We start from the raw sequence: 22,919 nt of genomic DNA, 5'->3' as shown, positions 1-22,919 counted from the left end.
ACTCAAAATGGATTAAAGATCTCAACGTAAGACCAGAAACTATAAAACTCCTAGAGGAGAACATAGGCAAAACACTCTCTGACATACATCACAGCAGGATCCTCTATGACCCACCTCCCAGAATATTGGAAATAAAAGCAAAAATAAACAAATGGGACCTAATTAACCTTAAAAGCTTCTGCACATCAAAGGAAACTATTAGCAAGGTGAAAAGACAGCCTTCAGAATGGGAGAAAATAATAGCAAATGAAGCAACTGACAAACAACTAATCTCAAAAATATACAAGCAACTCCTACAGCTCAACTCCAGAAAAATAAATGACCCAATGAAAAAATGGGCCAAAGAACTAAATAGACATTTCTCCAAAGAAGACATACAGAGGGCTAACAAACACATAGAAAGATGCTCAACATCACTCATTATCAGAGAAATGCAAATCAAAACCACTGTTAGATACCATTTCACACCAGTCAGAATGGCTGCGATCCAATAGTCTATGAACAATAAATGCTGGAGAGGGTGTGGAGAAAAGGGAACCCTCTTACACTGTTGGTGGGAATGCAAAATAGTACAGCCACTATGGAGAACAGTGTGGAGATTCCTTAAAAAACTGGAAATAAAACTGCCTTATGATCCAGCAATCCCACTGCTGGGCATAGACACTGAGGAAACCAGAAGGGAAAGAGACACGTGTACCCCAATGTTCATCGCAGCACTGTTTATAATAGCCAGGACATGGAAGCAACCTAGATGTCCATCAGCAGATGAATGGATAAGAAAGCTGAGGTACATATACACAATGGAGTATTACTCAGCCATTAAAAAGAAAACATTTGAATCAGTTCTAATGACATGGATGAAACTGGAGCCTATTATACAGAGTGAAGTAAGCCAGAAGGAAAAACACCAATACAGTATAATAACGCATATATATGGAATTTAGAAAGATGGTAACAATAACCCTGTGTACGAGACAGCAAAAGAGACACTGATGTATAGAATAATCTTATGGACTCTATGGGAGAGGAAGAGGGTGGAAAGATTTGGGATAATGGCATTGAAACATGTAAATTATCATGTATGAAATGAGATGCCAGTCCAGGTTCGATGTACGATACTGGATGCTTGGGGCTAGTGCACTGGGACGACCCAGAGGGATGGTATTGGGAGGGAGGAGGGAGGAGGGTTCAGGATGGGGAACACATGTATACCAGTGGTGGATTCATTTTGATATTTGGCAAAACTAATACAATTATGTAAAGTTTAAAAATAAAATTTAAAAATAATATTTAAAAATATTACATGAACATTAGGGCATAGACTTTTTGGAAAACAGTCTGCTAGTTTCTCAAAATGTTAAACATAGATTTACCATATGATCCAGTGGTTCAAATTCTAGGTATATACTGAAGAGGAAATGTATGTCCACAGAAGACTTATCCATGGGTGTTCATAGTGACATTGTTCATAATGGCCAGAAAAGTGGAACTACCCACATGTTTATCTTGGTAAATATATATGTGTGGTATATACCTACAATGGAATAAATAGTCAGCCATAAAATGAAATGAAGTGCTATACTCATAAATGGGCTTCCCCATTGGCTCAGCGGTAAAGAATCTGCCTGCAATGCAGGAGCCGCAGGAGATGCAGGTTCGACCCCTGGGTCAGGAAGATCCCCTGGATGAGGGCGTGGCAACCCACTCTAGTGTTTCTTGTCTGGAGAATCCCATGGACAGAGGAGCCTGGCGGGCTGTGGTCCATAGAGTTGTAGATTCAGACACGCTGAAGCGACTTAGCACACATGACTGTTAAATTGTGCAGCGTGGACGAACTTTGAACACATTTTTCTAGGAAACCAGGGCCCCCAAAGGTAAGGTTGGAACTCCAGCTTACATACGCGAGAATCTCTGAGCTGGGTATACCTGACTAGCCACAAAAATATATATACTAGATGGAAGATAATTCAAACTAGAAGAACTGTTAAAGAGTGGAAAGAGAAAAAAAGAATCAATGCAGTCTCCTACTGTAGCCTTAAAATAAAGGGAGTTGGAAGATGATGTCACTAAGATAGGAATGCTCCTCACTGATGGTCAGTTAAAGTTCCCTTGTGCCTTATCGATCAACCATTAAAAAATCTGCATGCAGTGACTGTGGGTCCTTTGGTAATTGGCTCATACCTCACATTATGCTCTTCTTAGAGCACGCATCTCACACTCCATTCCAGAAGCAGTCAGGTCTGTTACTTTCTTTGACTTATGCTCATGAAGCGCTCCAGGTGAACACACTTTATAGATGGCTCAGGATGAGTTTAATAACCTTAAAAACTGTTGTTTCATTTCTCTGTGTTCCTTGTCATCCCAGCCTCCAAAACCTCTTCTCATTTATTGTTAGGAAGATAATTAAGGAACTGGTGTTTTTTTTTTTTTTTTCCCTCCTGTTTTAAACTAAGAGACCACCCGCCCAAATAATAGATTATTATAAATTTCACTTGTTACTTAGGAGCAAGAGTGTATTCAGTTCTTGAACTACAAAATGTGATTTTTTACTTTCTAGTAAGAATCATTTCATGATCTTTAACTGAAAATCTAGGCGAGATTGTCTTAACTTGAAGCAACACTCAGATGACTTCCTTGCTTCCCAGCAGCCTGCTCCTGGTGAAGTTTCCAGAAAATAAGTTAATGCAGTGCACAGTACTGTATTGTTCTTTGTGCTTCAAAACACATACTGTTTATCCTCACAATAACCCATCATTGGGCAGTCCCTTATTTACATGGTTCTTTCCCTACATGATACCTTATATACCTAGTGAGTGACTCTAGGTAGAACCCAAAAGGACTTCGCTTTTCCCTCTCTCAGGGATCTGGTCCTTGGAATTTCCTTTCTTTCTTTCATTTCTCATTCTTACCCCCAGTCAGTGACAGCCCATGCTTCTGACAGGGAAGAATGGCATCCTGAGAGATGCCATATCATCCCTTTTTCATTATAAGCTTTGAGGACCACAGAAATCTACCAGCATCACTTGCTTTTCTCACAGGGTTTGCCATGTTCATATTAAATTATAGGTGGTTGGAAGTCAGAGAAGGGAGGATGTTTTTCATGAGTATTAGCCCAGAGTTTATCCTCAGCATTTTCAAGGATTACAGAGGGCAAGAGAAATGGAGACAAGGGTATGGTATGATTGAAATGTACTAACAGTGAAAGTTAAATATTACCAAAAAAAAAAAAATGTGAAATTAGAGATGTGTTAATTATCTGCTGCTGCTACTGCTGCTAAGTCGCTTCAGTCGTGTCCGACTCTGTGTGACCCCATAGATGGCAGCCCATCAGGCTCCCCCCACCCTGGGATTCTCCAGGCAAGAATACTGGAGTGGGTTGCCATTTCCTTCTAGATGGGGCAAATCCTTTCATGATGGACTATTATCGTATATGTTTTAAATATCTTATGGTGTTAAATGTATCTTAATAAAGATGAAAATAAAAAAGTATAGACACGGTTTTAAGTTAAAAAATAAAAACCTTCATTTGCATATTAGGACTGCTGATTTATTGTGAGACCTTTGAGACCCTTTCATCTTCCCCTTTTCATTTGTTGCTAAACTTAAAAATACACAAGACAATATATGGGCCTTAAATGAATAGACATGTAGAACTGACCTGTAGTAACAGTTAAAAATAATAATAATAAAAAGCACCAACAGCAGCAAGGAAGGCTTATGGGAATTGTTTGCTTAAAAGGAGAAACATTTTAAAAAAAATGAGCTTCTATCTGTGTTTAGGCATTAATACAAGCAGACTGTACAAGTTCCGTCCTCAAAGGTGTCAACCCTTTCTTGTCTTTCTCCCTTCATGTCCCTGGACCTCCAAGGAGCCATCAGGAGTAGTTTGAGTTTGGAGGGGTTATGATATCCTCTACTGGCTAGTCCAGAGAGAGGGGGGAAAAGTAGAATTCCAATTCTTGTTGTATCAGAAAGTGTTATTTCTGGCCTCAGTTGAACCATTAAATGCCTTTCCCCTGAAACATTTTCTGCATGATGGTTTTATCCATAGAATGTTGTTTTTCTTAAGCTTCACTTGCATTTTTGATCAAGAGGTTTCTTTGTGCAGTGACTTGGATAACCAACTGTGATATTTATGGTGTTGATTACATGGAAAATGCATTTTGTGTGTCAAGCTACTGTAAGACCAGGGTTGTTTGTTGTTTAATCAGTCGTTAAGTTGTGTCCAACTCTTTTGCAACCCCATGGACTGTGCACAAGGGCTTCCCAAGTGACTTAGTAAAACAGCCACCTACCAGTGCAGGAGACAGAAGAGACAGGGATTTGATCCCTGCATCAGGAAGATCCCCTGGAGGAGAAATGGCAACCCACTCCAGTGTCCTTGCCTGGAAAATTCCATGGACCGAGGAGCTTGGTGGGCTACAGTCCACGATATCATTGTTGTTCAGTTGCCAGTTCATGTCCACCTCTTTTGCAGGACCGTGGACTGCAGCCCACCAGGCTCCTTTGTCCAAGAGATTTCCCAGGCAAGAATACTGGAGTGGTTTGCCATTTCCTTCTCCAGGGCATTTTCTCAACCCAGGGATTGAACCCAAGTCAAAACCTGCATTGCAGGCAGAGTCTTTACCACTGAGTCACCAAGGAAGTCCCTAAAGAAAAAAAGTCAGGATTTGCTGTCCTGTGTCTCTCATCATCTACATCATTTGATTCAACCTGTGAGTTTCTTGGAACTATAAAATGTTAAGTACAGGGGACTTCCCTGGTGGTCCAGTGGTTACCAATCCACCTTGCAATGCAGGAAACGCAGGTTCGATCCCTGGTCGGGGAACTAAGATCCCATATGCCTGTGAGCAGCTGATCCCACGCACCACAACAAAAGATCCTGCATGACCCGAAGAAGGCCCCAACTTGCTGCAACTAAGACCTGACGCAGCCAACAAAGACCCTTTTAAAAAATATTTAAAACATCGTAGCATATATAGTTGGGAAAAAATTGAATTCTGGACTTAGCATGTGTGTGACCTTGAGCAAGACACATCTCCCAAGCCCCTTGCTGCTGCTGGTTTGACACTTCAGTCGTGTCTGACTTTCTGCGACCCTCTGGACTGTACACCGCCAGGCTCCTCTGTCCACGGGATTCTCCAGGCAAGAATACTGGAGTGAGTTATCTTACAGGGATACTATTATTACCCCTCCCTTGACCTTATTCCTACACCCTGTGTAATACTTTGTACCTGTCTTAATTGTGAACCATGTAACATTACAACTAGCTAGGAATAAAATATAATTGAGCAATGAAATATAGGCAAGTCATTGACATAACTTATGGTCGAAATAACTAATTTATTTCTATTTTGTAGATTATCTTCTACAAAAAGTATTTTAAATGAATATAGTTTTTTAGCACTTTGTTGAAACATGGATTCCTCACTGAGCATACTTCATGCAAAACACAACTGCTTGTTCCTGTGTGGTTTGTACATAGAATTCAGTCGGTCTGAAAGAAATATTCTTTATCATTTTCCATTTGCTTATTCATGTACTTTTTAATTGAAGTGTAGCTGGTTTACAATATTATGTTAGTTTCAGGCATAGTGGTAGTAATAGTGTTAGTTGCTCAGTTGTGTCCAACTCTTCGCTACCCCGTGGACTATAGTCCGCCAGGCTCCTCTGTCCATGGGATTCTCCAGGCAAGAATACTGGAGTGGGAGATGTTTGGAGAGAGTAACATGGAACTTACATTACCATATATAAAATAAACAGCCAATGGGAATCTGCTCTATGTCTCAGGAAACTCAAACAGGGGCTCTGTATCAAACTAGAGGGGTAGGATGGGAGGGAGGTTCAAAAAGGAGGGGATATATGTATACCTATGGCTGATTCATGTTGAGGTTTGATAGAAAACAACAAAATTCTGTAAAGCAATTATCCTTCAATAGAAAAATAAATAAAATTAAAAAAAAAATAAAGAATACTGGAGTTGGTTGCCATTCCCTTCTCCAGAGGATCTTCCTGACCCAGGAATTGAACCCAGGTCTCCTGCATTGCAGGCAGATTCTTTACTGTTTGAACTATAGGGAAGACCAAATTTCAGGCATATAGCCAAGCAGCTCATTTATATACATATATATTTTTTGAGATTATTTTTCATTATAGGCTGCTATGGGATATTGAATATAGTTTCCTGTGCTTATTCATGCGTTTATTTAATAAACATTTGCCAAGTGCCTATTACGTACCAGAAATTATTTTAGGAACAAGGGTTACATCTATGAACAATAGTCTGTAAAAAGTATTGTTGCTGATAATTATACACTAGGTAAGAGTTGAGTCTAAAAGATGATCCTTTCCTCCAAGTGGCTTATTGCCTGTATTTTCCTCCCAGACCCAATAACAGCAGAATATCATCACCAATCTTGATTTTCTTGACTTGTCCATAATGTAAGTCGTTTGAGGGTAAGGGTAAGTGTTTTATCTTTGTGTGCTTCTTAATCTAGCACTGAACATCAATCTCGTGTGCAGACCCTTGTTACAGGTTTGGTGGTGCTGGGAGCAGCAACAGCAGCATGAAGTCACAGAGGTAATTTGTGTTTTAAGAATAGGTACTTTCTAAAGGACTTAATCTTTTAAAAGCCCTCTTGTGACAGCTGTGAATTGAGAGAACTCTGAGACCATTCATCTGGCTCATAGAACCAATTTAAAACCCTATTTTTTAATGCAATCAGGAATTCCATATTTTTTGTACTGTATGCATTTTCATAATTCTTAGAAAGTATTTATGAAGCAAAATATTTGCTGTAAAAATGTTCCCCTTCCAGTCATAAAAAAGAATGAAGTAATGCCATTTGCAGCAACATGGATGCACCTAGAGATAAACATAGTAAGTGTAGTAGATCAGACAAAGACAAATATGTGATATCACTTATGTGTGGAATCTAGAAAAAAATGATACAGATGAACTTATTTGGCAAACAGAGACACTCACAGACACAGAAAACAAACTTTTGGTTACCATTCAGGATAGAGGGGTATCGGGGGCCGTGTTGGGAGAGGTAAATTAGGAGTTGGGATTAACATATACTTGTGTGTGTGCGTTCTCAGTTGTGTCCACCTCTTTTTGACCCCATGGAATTAGGAGTTGGGATTAACATATACTTCTGTGTGTGCGTTCTCAGTCGTGTCCACCTCTTTTTGACCCCATGGACTGTAGCCCTCCAGACTCCTTCGTCTATGGAATTTTCCAGGCAAGAATAGGGAGTGGGTTGCCATTTCTTATTCCGGAGGATCCTCCCGATCTAGGGAGTGAGCCCGCATCTCTTGCGTCTCCTGTGTTGGCAGGTGGATTATTTACCACCGCACCATCTGGGAAGCCCCAGCATATGCACACTACGTGTATAAATAGGCAAACACCAGGGACCTACTGTTGAGCACTGGGGGTGAGACTCAGTATCTTATAATAAACTATAATGGAAAACAATCCGAAAAAGCAACCCAGGGATCGAACCCAGGTCTCCCGCATTGCAGGTGGATTCTTTACCAGCTGAGCCATAAGGGAAGCCCGCAAAAGTGTGTGTATATGTATTTGTATAACTGAATCACTTTCCTGTACACTTGAAACTAACATAAGATTCTAAATTATATTTCAATTTTTTTTTTTTAAGTTAACTTTCACTGTGGTTCTTTTGTATGTGGAAAGGCCAACTTTAAGTCCAGAACACATTAAAAATGTCAGGTGAGGCATACTGTTTGCTGTGGCTCAGCAAAAATGGCTATCTAATTCTATACTATTTTCGTCTAATCTCTTGGCACAGAGCATTTATCATTTTGACATCTATACATTTAATGTTGATTTTTAAAAAGTTACTTATTTGGTTGCACTGGGTCTTCCTGGCTGCATGAAGGCTTTCTCTTGCTGTGGTGAGCGGGGGCTACTCTTTTGCACAGGCTTCTCTCGTTGCAGTGCATGGGCTCCAGAGTGTTCGGGCTTCAGTAGTCGCAGCAGAGGGGCTCTGTAGCACAGGTGCAGTGGTCGGTTGCTCGGGCTTCGTTGCTCCCAGGTGTGTGGTGTCTTCCTGGACTGGGGATTGAACTCATCCATAGTCCCTGCATTGGCAGGTGGATTCTTATCCATTGTGCCACCAGAAAGTCCTAATACTGATTGTTTTTAGTTGAAAAATGAAGAGAAAGACTGGTTTTCTTCTGTCAGGCTGTAAGTATTCTTAGTAATCGTTTCAAACTTTCAGTGCAATGCTGTTGACTCCAAATAAAGACAAACATGTTTTTATTGATCTCACAAATGATACTGACTAGTACAGTATTGCCTAAAGGATCATGGATAATACTTTTTTAATTTGAACCTTTTGTCCTTTTAGTGTATGTTCCTGTGAGTGTGTGATCATTTAGATCCTTATCTGCTTAGTAATTCTAAAGGGAAAAGTAGATAATTGTTTATTTGAGATGTACCAGCTGTCAGACACTGTACTGAATGCCCTGGAGTACGTTATCCTACTTCTTAAATCTCTGAAAAAGTTTATTGCAATCTTTGTTTTATAAATGTGAAAGCTGACGCTCCGAAAATTTGAGTGTTCTTGTCACCCTTACACTAGTAGTAGGTAGATATCTGGAGTCGGACACAAATCTTTTTGCTTCTTCCCATTGTACCATAGTCCTCTCTGTAGGAACCTTTCTTTCCCTTTCTTTTTGAGATCTTGGTTTTCTATTTTATTAACATGACTATGTTTATTATAAACTACATCAAATTCTAGCTGAGAAGAAGTTTGGGAGCTAATGACTTATAAGTAGATGGATTCTTAAAGAAGGGCCTAGCTAAGAAGCTATCATCCTGAAGTCACTGGGTGGCCCTGGCACCTTTTGCCGGCCAGCCACTGTCCTGCCTGTTAGGACCAAGATCTATGATGAGGGCATCTCGCCCCCTTCATTCTGCAGAATATGTATTCTACTTGTAGTACGGTTGTCAGTTCCCCGGCCTCTGCAGCCATCCATCATCTCTCCGCGTTTTCCCTGGTGCCTGTCACCTGGCCTGTGACAGTGGGGATTACACTGTGAGCATAATGAATGAAGGGGAAGGATATGCTCTGCCCTTCAACCCGTTTTTCTCAGGTTTGAGCAATATGTTCCCCAAGGAAGTTCATGACAACGGCTCCCAGCTTGCTTGATGACCAGAAGGCATGTGAGGAGAGGTGGTAGGTTGTGTTTCTCGTTCAGAATATTGAAAGCTAAACGTCAGAGGCGAGAGACTCACAGACAACACGGTTCTTTGGCTATGGCCTTTACTTTTGGTTCTGATAGCTTTATTTTCAAGACTATTTTCACCAGGTTTGTGCTGTTTATTAGTAATTTAGTAAGCTCGATTTCTCCACTGTGAGTCTCAGTGAACTCCAGGAGTTGGTGATGGACAGGGAGGCCTGGCGTGCTGCGATTCATGGGGTTGCAAAGAGTCGGACATGACTGAGTGACTGATCTGATCTGATCTGAAGCTAGATTTGGACTTGTAGCCTGTAAAGAGGAAATCACATCAAATACAGTGTTAAGGCACTTGGTGATGAACCTGGAAAAGTCTACAGAAGACCTATAGATGAAATTTTGGTTGTCGGAGGAGGTGGGGGTGGGGGGGATTTTTCTGTTCTCTTTTTCTTTTCAATTCTGCCCAGTCTTTACTTTTTGATTAGTTTAACCGTACTGTGTGAATCAGGATAGTCTTTATGTAACTAACAGGGATTTAGAGGAATTGAAGCAGTCGTCTCTTGATGTATTGTCCTCATGCCTAGTATTGTCACATGTATAGTCACAGTGAACTCTTCTTCGCACTGACATGTCCAGTGGCTCCAGTGCCTTGTTTTTGGTGTCACATCTTTATGCGTGTTCCTCATATGATGGTCATCAACAAATGTTGATTAGGCACACCTACCTTATAGCACTTTGGGGATACAGAGAAGATTGCTGACATGTGTTATGTTCTTGGCAGTTTATGAAGGACTTGCACATAATACTTTCTCATCTAATTCTGATAACATACTACTAAGTTAGGGCATTGTTTCTCCTTCATTCATTCAACAAATATATTTTTTGTAGGTACTTTCTGGGATGTTAACATTCCACAAAGGGAAAAGGTGGCATTAGAATCAGAAAACAGATGACAGTGACAAGAGACTCACGTTAAGGTTACATGATCTATTTTACAGAAAGTCACTGCTGGACTTCCATGGAGGTCCAGGGGTTAGACTCTGCGCTTCCAGTGCAGGGGGTGTGGGTTCCATCCCAGGTTGGGGAACTAAGATTCCACATGTCACAGAGTGCTGCCCCCCACCCGCCAGAAAAAGTCACACGGTAATCCAAGTCTGTGCCCCGACTAGTAATGCTGAAGAAGCTGAACGGTTCTATGAAGACCTACAAGACCTTTTAGAACTAACACCCAAAAAAGATGTCCTTTTCATTATAGGGGACTGGAATGCCAAAGTAGGAAGTCAAGAAACACCTAGGGTAACAGGCATATTTGGTCTTGATGCACTGGGATGACCCAGAGGGATGGTATGGGGAGGGAGGTGGGAGGGGTGTTCAGGATGGGGAACACGTGTACACCCATGGCGGATTCATGTTGATGTATGGCAAAACCAATACAATATTGTAAAGTAATTAGCCTCCAATTAAAATAAATACATTTATATTAAAAAAAATTCTCCAAGCCAGGCTTCAGCAATACGTGAACTGTGAACTTCCAGATGTTCAAGCTGGTTTTAGAAAAGGCAGAGGAACCAGAGATCAAATTGCCAACATCCACTGGATCATCGAAAAAGCAAGAGAGTTCCAGAAAAACATCTATTTCTGCTTTATTGACTATGCCAAAGCCTTTGACTGTGTGGATCACAATAAACTAAAATTCTGAAAGAGATGGTAATACCAGACCACCTGACCTGCCTCTTGAGAGATCTGTATGCAGGTCAGGAAGCAACAGTTAGAACTAGACATGGAACAACAGATGGGTTCCAATTAGGAAAAGGATTATGTCAAGGCTGTATATTGTCACCCTGCTTATTTAACTTATATGCAGAGTACATCATGAGAAATGCTGGACTGGAGGAAGCACAAGCTGGCATCAAGATTGCCGGGAGAAATATCAATATGCAGATGACACCACCCTTATGGCAGAAAGTGAAGAACTAAGGAGCCTCTTGATGAAAGTGAAAGGAGAGTGAAAAAGTTGGCTTAAAATTCAACATTCAGAAAACTAAGATCATGGCATCTGGTCCCATCACTTCATGGGAAATAGATGGGGAAACAGTGGCTGGCTATTTTTTTGGGCTCCAAAATCACTGCAGATGGTGATTGCAGCCATGAAATTAAAAGACGCTTGCTCCTTGGAAGGAAAGTTATGACCATCCTAAACAGCATATTCAAAAGCAGAGACATTAATTTGCCAACAAAGGTCCGTCTAGTCAAGGCTATGATTTTTCCAGTGGTCGTGTATGGATGTAAGAATTAGACTATAAAGAAAGCTGAGTGCCAGAGTATTGATGCTTTTGAACTGTGGTGTTGGAGAAGATTCTTGAGAGTCCCTTGGAGTACAAGGAGATCCACGCAGTCCATCCTGAGGGAAATCAGTCCTGAGTGTTCATTAGAAGGGCTGATGTTCAAGCTGAAACTCCAGTACTTTGGCCACTTGATGAGAAGAGCTGACTCATTTGAAAAGACCCTGATACTGGGAAAGATTTAGGGCAGGAGGAAAAGGGGACGACAGAGGATGAGATGGTTGGATGGCATCACCGACTCAACAGACATGAGTTTGAGTAAACTCCGGGAGTTGGTGATGGACAGGAAGGCCTGACGTGCTTTGGTCCATGGGGTTGCAAAGAGTTGGACATGACTGAGGGACTGAACTGAAGTGAATGGCATTGTAAACATCAGGAGAGGGGCATTTGACAGTTTGGGCTATACCTCCTGGGCCCTAAAGGAATGGTAGGAGACAAGCAGTCTCCCTAGATACAGCCCACTGTGGGCTGAGGCCTTGAGGTAGTCATCGTACAATGTGTTCAGTGTCCGTGAAGATGCTGGTTTGAAGCTGTGTTAATCAGGCCTGTGTGTAATTATTGAGTATCTAAAATCAGAAAGCTTCAGAGTTCTTAGAAACCGTTAGAGATCATGCAGTCCACTCATAGTTGTCCCTTTAAGATACGCTCATAACTCATATTGAGTAGATTAGTGCGTTATTTTCTGTAGATTTATTTGTTTCATAGGAAGTCGTTTGAATCATTGATGTTGTTCCTAGAGTGCAGAATTTAACCTGGTTTCTTCTGCGCATGTGCACGTTTCCTTGGTGATTCAATTATGACTTGGTTTTATGATCTTGAGAAGTATTAATAAAGATATTTTTATTCTGTGGGGTTTTTTTTTTTTTGGTCTGTAACCAAATCATATGAAGTTTAGAGGAGGATTTTTATTATAGGACTAGTGTTTGTTGTAACGTTGATTCTCTCCTTTTGTTTCACTTTTAACCAAGCAAAATCATTGACTTAGCAGAGCAGTGATATCTCCAATGCAAATATAATAATGGATTTTTTTCCCAAATGAGAACAAAAAGCTCATGATTTTGAATCAAGAGCTGTACGTGTCATTATATTTTCTGTATTTCTTAAGAAAAACCATTCTTTGATCCGTTGGTGGAAATAGCTGATTCAAATGGGATTTGTCTAAACTCTGATGCCTCTGGGAAGTCTTGATGATCCAGGCTTTAGATTTCTTAAGCTTCACATGTTTTTATCAGTCAATTTCTAAGATACCTCAGAGACCATTAAAACAGATAATAAATCAGGTGAGGTTTAGTTATGTTTGGTATCATGAAAAGAACTATAATTAAAAAGAAGCTGTTTAATTCAGAAAAAAAGAAATGCAATATTGTGTGTGTAGATTGTTAGGGTTTTGAAAAAGTCTATTAAATAGCAGCTACCTTCCCTATCTAGAGTTCTGATACTATTATGAAATAATATATGTAAGCAAATGGAAGGTGAAATACCACTTCCACTTTTCTACTGATAGAAGGCAGACTGGAAGTGTAAGCTAGTTTGAGAGCAAAATGAGTTTGCTTGCTGAACATCAGAATTAGACGAATTTGCTTGCTTAGAGAAGGTGCTGGACCACTTCATCCTTCTCTGACAAGGTAGGACCTTTTATTTGCTAAACTTAGTGAGACAATGCTGACCTTGTACAGGCATTCTGATTTCTGAAGTGAAATAAGAATGTTGCTAAGCTGTGCATGCCCAGCCTTTTCTTCTGTTTTACCAAAGGAGTTTACTCCCCCAGAGTGAATGAAAGATGGAGAGAGGCCAGAGATTACTTTAATTGAGCTTCATTTTAATGCAAAGAAACAGGAATAGTGATCTGGGGGACATTTCTCCCAGCACCCCTCGATGTACATTTGTCACACTGTAAACTCTGAAGTTAGGGTATATCTTCAATTAATGACGTCTTAATGGCTGTTAACTGGAAAATAGTCATAATGAGTTGTTTTTGCCTCAGTATGTGTGAGCTGAGTGGTTATTCTTCACATCTTAACCCTTCAGTGTTTCAGTCAGTGAACCTGTTAAGGAATATATGAGGAAAGAGTATGAAATTTGGTTGGTATAAGAACACCTTCTCTTTAAACCTTCTAATAGCATTAAGAACTTATCAACATTAAACCTTGCAGAATGGGTATCAGCAGTTTGAAGTTAAATACTGGATGTACTCAAATATTAATAAAGTCTTAAATTTATTTATAAATTATTTGACCTAGTTTTGTAATTTAAACTATAAAGAACCTTCAATAAGAAAAAGAAAATTCTATGTAATAAGGAAGCATTGTATACTTTAGTTAGCAGGATTTCTTTTTTCTTATTGTTGCTTCTAACAGTAGTGTATCTTAAAACTACTGGGGTTTTAGATTTGGTGAAATAGGCTTGGTTAGGTTCATATGGGCCTCTGCTCCAACCTTTGCAGCCTTACCTAGACCAGCCTGAGTGGTCCTCCTTCCTTCCTCTGAACTGTGCTGTCAAAGGTTGACACTGAAACAGTATTTCTTACTGTGCTTCCGTGTTCTCCAAAGTGAAAAATGCTATTCCATTGCTTATTTCACGAGGAAGACTGGATCAAGTCATTCATAACAATTTAGTAAATATTAAAGTCAGCTGTTTTCAAAGTTGATATTCCTTATGATAGTATAACATCCATCAGATAGGCTTTTTTTTTTTTTTCTAAGTTCCTATAAGCTAATCTCTTCTCTTTTGCTTTTTTTCTGAAAGGGGGTCCTGATGACAACTTAATTGAAGGTGGAGGAACAAAATTTGTTTGCAAACCTGGAGCCAGGAACATTACCGTCATATTCCATCCATTATTAAGGTAAGTCAAATCCTATGTACTTACTGAAGATCAATATTTTCATTATTTATGCTGATATACTGAATGCCAGTAGGTCTGTCAGCATTGAAACAAATCATAAAAAGACCTTGTTGCATTTTATAGGGCCTCACAATCAAAGTTTGTCAATAGAAAAATAATGTTAACCCTACTAAGTAGCTACTTAGTGTCGAGAGTAATACTTCATAAATATGTTTATTTGATTTTCTTTCTTTCCCATTTCCTGTCCCTCTCCTTGTTACCATCCCTCTCTTTTCCTCCTTAACTGTTTCAGGATTGGCAAAACCCATGGAGAAATCTAACCTGTCACTTGTTTTTGTAAATAGGTTTTTATTGGCACAGTCATGCTTATCCATTTATGTATTTGCCCATGGCTGGGGCACTAGGTACAGAGTTGCATATTTAAAACAGAATCCATATGCCTCACAAAGCTTAAAATATTTTCTTACTGGCCCTTTACGGGAAACAATTGCAGACCCATGATCTGTCTCACTGATTTAAACTAATGACTCAGATATCCTTTGAGAATTAGCAGTTCTCTGAACAAATACGACTTACGAAAACTGAAAAGCATTATATCAATCAATATGGTTTTAAATATTGGAAGATAAAACTTGATGAGTAGAATGAAACCTATCACAATGCTCAGTTTATTGTGATAATGTGATTTAAGAAAATAAGAATCTGTGATACTTCCATTTAAAAAACTTACAAGAACTTCCCTTGGTGGTTCAGTGGATTCTGCACTTCCAATACAGTGGTTATAGGTTAAATCCCTGGTTGGGGAACTGAGATTCCACAATGCTGTGGGAAATATATAGTGTCAATTAATTTATATAATTCATTATATGCTGTGTGTGTGTATATATATAAATATATATATACATATATATATTAAGTGCAACATTTAGAATTCTAAATTAACTATCATATATATCAACTGACTTTAGTAATTAGTTTAGGACTTAACGCTTTTCCAATTACAATTGATTTCTACTTAGTCAGTGTTCCTAATTGTTAGGAAAATGAGAAGATAGCTTAATCGTTATAGGCATCTTCTGACCTAGTTCAAACACCATAATTTACTGCTAAGTATACTGTTACTTCAATAAATGTAATCCTAATATTTACATTTGTTTTTAACAATGGAAGAAATCTTTGGGAAGTTTCATTAGCAGTATTGTCACTTTTCAAGAGTTTTTTTATTTTTCCCATAAACTTATTTTTTTCTTTTTAAACATGAAGTTAGAATAAAAAGTGTATATACTTATTTCACACTAAGTAATACATTTCTGGTAAAATATTGGTAGGGTTGAATGTATTCCTGACAATTCTTTTTTTTCTTACTATTTTATTTATGTTGCTTCACTAGAGAGTTGTTTTATAGCTTGATTATACTTTTACCAGTGTAATTCACTTGTTTAGTCTCTACTTTCATAAAGTAGTTTAATTGATTATTGATTAGAACTAGGGAGAATTTTGTTGCATAACGCAAATAGTTAATTATTTTTTCTCTGTGTAACTCTTAGTGGAAGTCACAAGACTGTTAAGTGGTCTACAAGCTGACTTAATTCCTTCCTAAGCAAATGATCATTATAGACTTTAAATTAGCCTTTGGGTCAGATTTTAACCTTGCTTCTCATGGTTCCATGGGCTTTTGGAACTTCAAATGACTAAGATCTTTTAGTGTTGTTGGTTTTTTGTTTTTTTAATTTTTGCTTTTACACTTCAGCATTGGCTGATTACTGAATTTATTGTTCCTTCTAAAGTTTACAAGTTTATGAGAGTTCTCTGGTGGCCTAGTAGTGAGGATTATGGCTTCCACTGCTATGACTCAGGTTCAGTTCCTGGTCAGGGAGCTGAGATCTTGCAAGCCCTGCAGTGTGGCCAAAAAAATAAAGAAGTTTAAAATTTTAGTTTCAACAGTGAGAAGAATCAGTGTGCATCATCTTGCTAGTATATTTTACTTTGATAATTATCATAAATCATGTATCCTGTAGTCATTCATGTATTCATTTTTGTTGTTCAGTCACTAAGTGGTGTCTGATTCTTTGCTACCCTGTGGACTACAACACACCAGGCTTCCTCGTCCTTCACTATCTCTGGGAATTTGCTCAAATTCATGTCCGTTCAGTTGATCATGCCATCCAACCATTTCATCCTCTGCTGCCCCCTTCTCTTCTTGCCCTCAATCTTTCTTAGCATCAGGGTCTTTTCCAGTGAGTGGGTTCTTTGCATCAGGTGACCAAAGTATTGGAGCTTCAGTTTCAGCATCAGTCCTTCCAATGAATATTCAGGGTTGATTTCCTTTAGGATGGACTGGTTTGATCTCTGTGCTTTCCAAGGGACTCTGAAGAGTATTCTCCAGCAGCACAATGCTAAAGCATCAATTCTTTAGCATTCAGCCTTCTTTATGGTCCAACTCTCACGTCCATACATGACTGCTGGAAAAACCATAGCTTGAACTATACAGACCTTTGTAGGCAAACTGATGTCTCTGCTTTTTAATACACTGTCTAGATTTGCCATAGCTTTTCTTCCAAGAAGCAAGCATCTTAATTTTGGGGCTACAGTCAGTGTCTACAGTGATTTTGGAACCCAATAAAAGAAAATCTGTCAGTTTCTACTTTTTCCCTATTTGCCTCGAAGTGATGCCAGATGTGAAGTGGGACCGAATGCCATATTCTTAGTTTTTGAATATTGAGTTTTAATCCAGCTTTTTCACTCTCCTCTTTTACCCTCATCAAGAGGCTCTTTAGTTCTCTTTGCTCTCTGACATTAGAATGGTATCATCTGGATATCTCAGGTTGTTGATATTTCTCCCTGCAACCTTGATTCCAGCTTGCAAGTCATCTAGCCCGGTATTTAGCATGATGTACGCTGCATATAAGTTAAATAACAGGGTGACAGTATATAGCCTTGATGTACTCCTTTCCCAATTTGGACCTAGTCCATTGTTCCATGTCTAGTTCTGTTGCTTTTTGACCTGAATATAGTTTTTGCAGGAGACAGGTAAGATAGTCTCATATTCCCATCACTTTAAGAATTTTCCCACAGCTTTTTGTGATCCACACAGTCAAAGGCTTTAGTGCAGTCAATGAAGCAAAAGTAGATGTTTTTATGGAATTCTCTTACTTTTTCCGTGATCCAGTGGGTGTTGGCAATTTGATCTCTGGTTCCTCTGCCTTTTCTAAATCCAGCTTGAACATCTGGAAGTCCTCAGTTCACATACTGTTGATGCCTAGCTTGAAGGATTTTGACAACTATCTTGCTAGCATGTGAAATGAGGTAATTGTAACATAGTTTGAACATTCTATGGCATTGTCTTTCTTTGGGATTAGAATGAAAACTGACTTTTTCCAATCCTGTGGCCACTACTGAGTTTTCAAATTTGCTGATATATTGAGTGCAGCACTTTAACAGCATCATCTTTTAGGATCTGAAGTAGCTCGATTGGAATTCCATCCCTTCCACTAGCTTTGTTTATAGGTTTGAATACTAAGGCCCACTTGACTTCATACTCCAGGGTGTCTGGCTCTAGGTGAGTGATCACACCGTGGTGGTTATCTGGGTCGTTAAGACCTTTTTGTATAGTTCTGTAGTTCTTCTTGCCACCTCTTCTTAATGTCTTCTGCTTCTTTTCGATCCTTGCTGTTTCTGTTCTTTATTTGCCCATGCTTGCATTACTCAGCCTAATAAGACATTGTGTGCAATTAAACCCTGAATGTAGGCTTTTAATGGTGAGAGGTCATATAATCAGTTTTTCTGCCTGTGGGTCTAAAATGAACAAAAGCATATTGAAATAAAAAGATTTCTAGCCATGCCTAGGTAGATTCTGAGATACTTTGACCAAAATATAAACCTAAAAACTAATAGGACTTATATCTGCCTCCCACCACCCCCTCTCCCAACCATTCCCACTGAGATATTTGTTATTTTTTGTTTCTCTGGAAACATTTAACCAGAATGGATGAATTCGCTCTAATAAACTGGTTTTATTTAAAGGCATTGAATTGGGGGAACGGAAGGAAGATACATTAATGTTGAGTGGCATGTTGCCCTTCTTTTGTCTAGGTCTGCCAAGCATTTATATTTTTTCTAAAATTTATATTTTTGAGTAATTACATTATGTTAATTATTAACCATCATGTAAATATTAATAAAATTTAAAGTAAAGTGAAGTCACTCAGTCACGCCAGACTCTGTGTGACCCCATGTACTGTAGCCTGCCAGGCTCCTCTGTCCATGGGATTTTCCCAGCAAGAATACTGGAGTGGGTTGCATTTCCATTACCAAAAAAGTGTGTATTTTATTGAGGTATTAACCACAGTTTGCTATAGAGTAATAAGTTTCAGTTATAATTAATATATAATCTAACTATTTCAGGAACTTTGAAATTACTTTGTGGCTGCTGTTTGGGAGGGGGTGGGGGAGGGAGTGAGAATTTATTTTTCCCTATCTATTTTTAAAATTTCTTATTATTCTTTATTCTCTAAAAGCAGATTATATTGTACCTGAGATTTGTTAGTGGGCTTCCCTGCTGGCTCAGTGTTAAAGAACCCGCCTACAACTGCAGGAGATGCAGGAGACTTGGGTTTAATTCCTGGATCCAGAAGATTCCCCTGGAGTAGGAAGTGGCAACTGGCTCCAGTATTCTTGCCTGGGAATTCACATGGACAGAGGAGCCTGGGGGGCTACAGTTCACAGGATCTCAAGAGTTGGACATGACTTAGTGACTAAGCAACAAGGACAAGGTCTGTTAGTGCAATTTTTTCTTATAGCAAAAAAAATGGGTGAAGATAGAGTTATTACTTGAAGAACTGACTGTAGCCATCGAACTGAAGTATTTAGAAAACAGTCTAAAGCTTTACCTCTCTGCTGCTGCTGCTAAGTCACTTCAGTCGTGTCCAACTCTGTGCAACCCCATAGACGGCAGCCCACCAAGCTCCCCCGTCCCTGGGATTCTCCAGGCAAGAACACTGGGGTGGGCTGCCTTTGCCTGTCTACTGCATGCATTTATTATTGCATGCATTCTGGAATAATTAGGCACATTAGTGTGGCTTGCTACTAATGTGTCTCTAATGAAAACAAAAATATGCATTTGATTTTTGTATTCACCATCTCATCTCTGTGTATAAGTTTTTGGTTTTAAAGGTGGAATCATCAAAGAAAGGTGGTGGATTTTAATGCTAGTGCATCATCATTTGAGAAACTGAAATTCCAAATGTTTAGAGCCAGTCAGACATGAGAACTCAGGAGTTCAAAGAAGTCTTCTCATTGTGTCCTCACATAGCCCCTTCCCCTTCTAACTAGGGCCCTGGTCCTGTTGTATTAGGGACTCACCCTTATGAAATCATCTTTTCTTATTTATCTACTGCAGAGAATATACATTAAATTTTGCCGTTAGAAGAAATTTGGGGACCTAATTTATTAACTGATTTATTTGGTCATTCTTTAAGCACTAAAGCCATTGTTTCAATGGAAAGGGGATTTGTATACTGCATGGTAGAGAGGACAGACCAATAAAAGTGGGTGTGGGGGAGTGGGTATGAGTGACCACTTTGTAGTCTTTGATATTGGTCAAATCACTGTGTGTCTTTGTTTTTCATATCTATAAAATAGAGGAGTTGGTTGGTCTGAATTTTGTTTTCTATCTTCCAAGTTTTGCGATTTTGTGATTGGGAAATGCTTTTTACAATATTTACAAAAATGTCCAATGGCCTGACATTTAAAATCTGAAAAGTCCAAATGACAATGCATTGTTTCTTTTGCTTATTTGCTTTAACTAGCCTTTAAAAGCCATTTGGCTCTTTAGGATAATGAGCACTTTGCATTTATGAAGTACCTTTCTTATGAGACAGTTGCAAGAACAGATGTTTGTAGTCTTGGGGTGACTTGGCAGAGGTAAGAGGCTCGAGACATAGTGGATGATGATGGTATTTAAAGTTGCAAAAATGTCACTGATGCTTCCTCTGTTGAACACAACTGGAATACTCAGTATCTGGGCTGTGAGCATTTTTCACTGTTTTTAGCCACATTTCATTAAATCAGGCAGCAATTAAACACTTCCTGGGTTGAACCAAAAATATTTATTAGTCAGTAAGGAGTAAGCTGGCATTTAGGTCAGTTAGGGGGATCCAACTTTTATGGCCACATGGGTTTTGCGGATAGTGTCTCTCTGGTTTTCTGTGTGCCTTTCTTTGGGCAAACAACAGTAGGAATGACAGGAAATTGTAATCATACCATCCAATCATTCTTGTCCATAATTATGGAGAAGAATAGCTTCTAAAAGTTAATCATGTCAGATGTATGATAGAAGCTGCCAGTTAGCAGCTGTATAGGGAACTGTTTCATAGCTTCAGAGAATGGCTATTAGTAAAAACTATTTTCTAAGACTTCATGTTACTGTGGTTTGAATATGCAGAAAGCCCTCTTTTTATGGGTGAAGCCATTAATATTCATCTGTTTGATACAGTAAAAGTCCTTTGTCCCTCCTAACACTTCTGTTTCCTGAAATGGAAAATAAATCTCTGATACTGGTCAATGTTGACAATACTATCCAAAGATAGTAAGCAAATGCTGTTATGCCATTAGCCTATCAAGATGTTCAGTTCAGTTCAGTCGCTTAGTTGTGTCCAACTCTTTGCAACCCCATGGACTGCACCACACAAGGCTTCCCTGTCCATTGCCAACTCCTGGGGCTTGCTCAAACTCATGTCCATTGAGTCGGTGATGCCATCCAACCATCTCATCCTCTGCTGTCTCCTTCTCCTCCCACCTTCAATCTTTCCTAGTAACAGGGTCTTTTCTAGTAAGTCAGTTCTTTGAATCAGGTGGCCGAAGTATTGGAGCTTCAGCTTCAGCATCAGTCCTTCCAATGAGTGTGCAGGACTGATGTCTTTGAGGATTTACTGCCTTGATCTCCTTGCTGTCCAAGGGACTCTCAAGAGTCTTCTCCAACACCACAGTTCAAAAACATCAATTCTTTGGCACTCAGTTTTCTTTATGGTCAAACTCTGACATCCATATATTAATACTGAAAAACCATAGCTTTGACTAGACGGACCTTTGTCAGTATTCTCTCTGCTTTTTAATATGCTGTCTAGGTTTCTTCCAAGGAGCAAGCGTCTTTTAATTTTATGGCTGCAGTCACCATCTGCAGTGATTATGAAGGAGTTATTCTGTGTAACTTTCCATATATGAGAGTTTTTAAATAGTTGTGGCTGAACTATAAATTGTTGTTTTCTCTTGCAGAGGTAGTATGGTTCTGTGGGCAGCTTTGCAGAAGTTTTGTAGGTTTTTCTTGTGTGTTAGTTTTGTAATAAGCTTTGCCAACAAATCTAAGTCTTTTATAGAGAATAATTTGGGAGTAATCACTTAAAAATTATGAATTATGCAGATTATTGGTCTAAACCTGCTCTAGCTCAAAAGGTCTTTTCAACCTCTTCTGGTACTGACTTGCTTGTAAGTGATTTAATTTGGTAAGGCTGTTTTATATCTTCAGAACTCCAAGTCTGCTTTCTTATAACACCCTGGATTTTTGCCTTTTGTAATCTCTCTCCCAAACATTTTCTCAACATTACTTCCATAGTAAAGGGAGTAGTGGTTCACATGTATCTTCTGTGTGAATGGGATACCCAGTAAATATTTGTTTAAAGAATTAATAGGTGGAGAAGGAAATGGCAACCCACTCCTGTGTTCTTGCCTGGAGAATCCCAGGGATGGGAAAAAAAAAAAAAAAGAATTAATAGGTAACTTATAGGAGTGCTTAGCAATTATTTGTTGATTTGAAGTGAATTTTTTTATTAAATATGAATAAAAATATAAAGGGAAATGTTTTAGTAATGATATTGAAATAGATCAATCTTTCTTTTGTACCTAAAAATGGTGTGTATATTTCATATATATGTGTATTAAATATATATATATGTGTGTGTGTCTGTGTATGTATATATATATATACACATATATATTTTAACATTGTTTTATCTCTATTGTAAATATAGAGTGTTTGTTAAAGGCTAAAATATCACAAAGTTAAAGTGAATTGGGAAATTTATTTTTTTAATATCATTGATCCTAAACTACTAATCTTTTAGACTCATGTTTTGTTTTTAATGGTTATATAATAGAAGCAGATCCTTTTTCTTTCACCTTTTCTTTCTTATTACTATATTGAAAGGTCATGGTTGCATTAAACAACTTTTTCCTTATTCTTTCATGAATTATGGAAACCCTTTTCAAGATTATAAAGCCTTTTCTAATAGAAGCAACCTTGCTTTAAAAGCTTTCTTACGTAGCTTCTGATTCTCTTAGGTTGTTTTCGTTGTTGTTATTTTTTACTTTATTTACAAGGGTTCCATAGCCCCTGGACTCTTTCTTTATACTAGATCGATAGTTACATAGATACATTGTGAGAGTGTGTGTGTGATTATTAGAGTAAGTGTGAATGTCTTAAACAGAAGTCATCTTTCTGTATTTCTTTCTCAATGTTTTTGTCTTGGAGAAATGCA

General features: G+C 38.7%; 1 protein-coding gene across 1 annotated transcript in view; it reads left to right on the top strand.

Annotated features, from left to right (window-relative positions):
• EXOC4 (exocyst complex component 4) overlaps positions 1-22,919 on the top strand; it is an 805,586-nt gene that overhangs the window by 350,254 nt on the left and 432,413 nt on the right. The window contains exon 10 of the mRNA XM_027538961.1: positions 14,292-14,388. Within this exon, the coding sequence (XP_027394762.1) occupies positions 14,292-14,388 (97 nt within the window). The remainder of the gene's footprint in view (positions 1-14,291; positions 14,389-22,919) is intronic.

This window comes from Bos indicus x Bos taurus, chromosome 4 (genome assembly GCF_003369695.1).
Source record: "Bos indicus x Bos taurus breed Angus x Brahman F1 hybrid chromosome 4, Bos_hybrid_MaternalHap_v2.0, whole genome shotgun sequence".
Lineage (NCBI taxonomy): Eukaryota > Metazoa > Chordata > Mammalia > Artiodactyla > Bovidae > Bos > Bos indicus x Bos taurus.
This window is presented reverse-complemented; position numbering and strand designations above follow the sequence as displayed.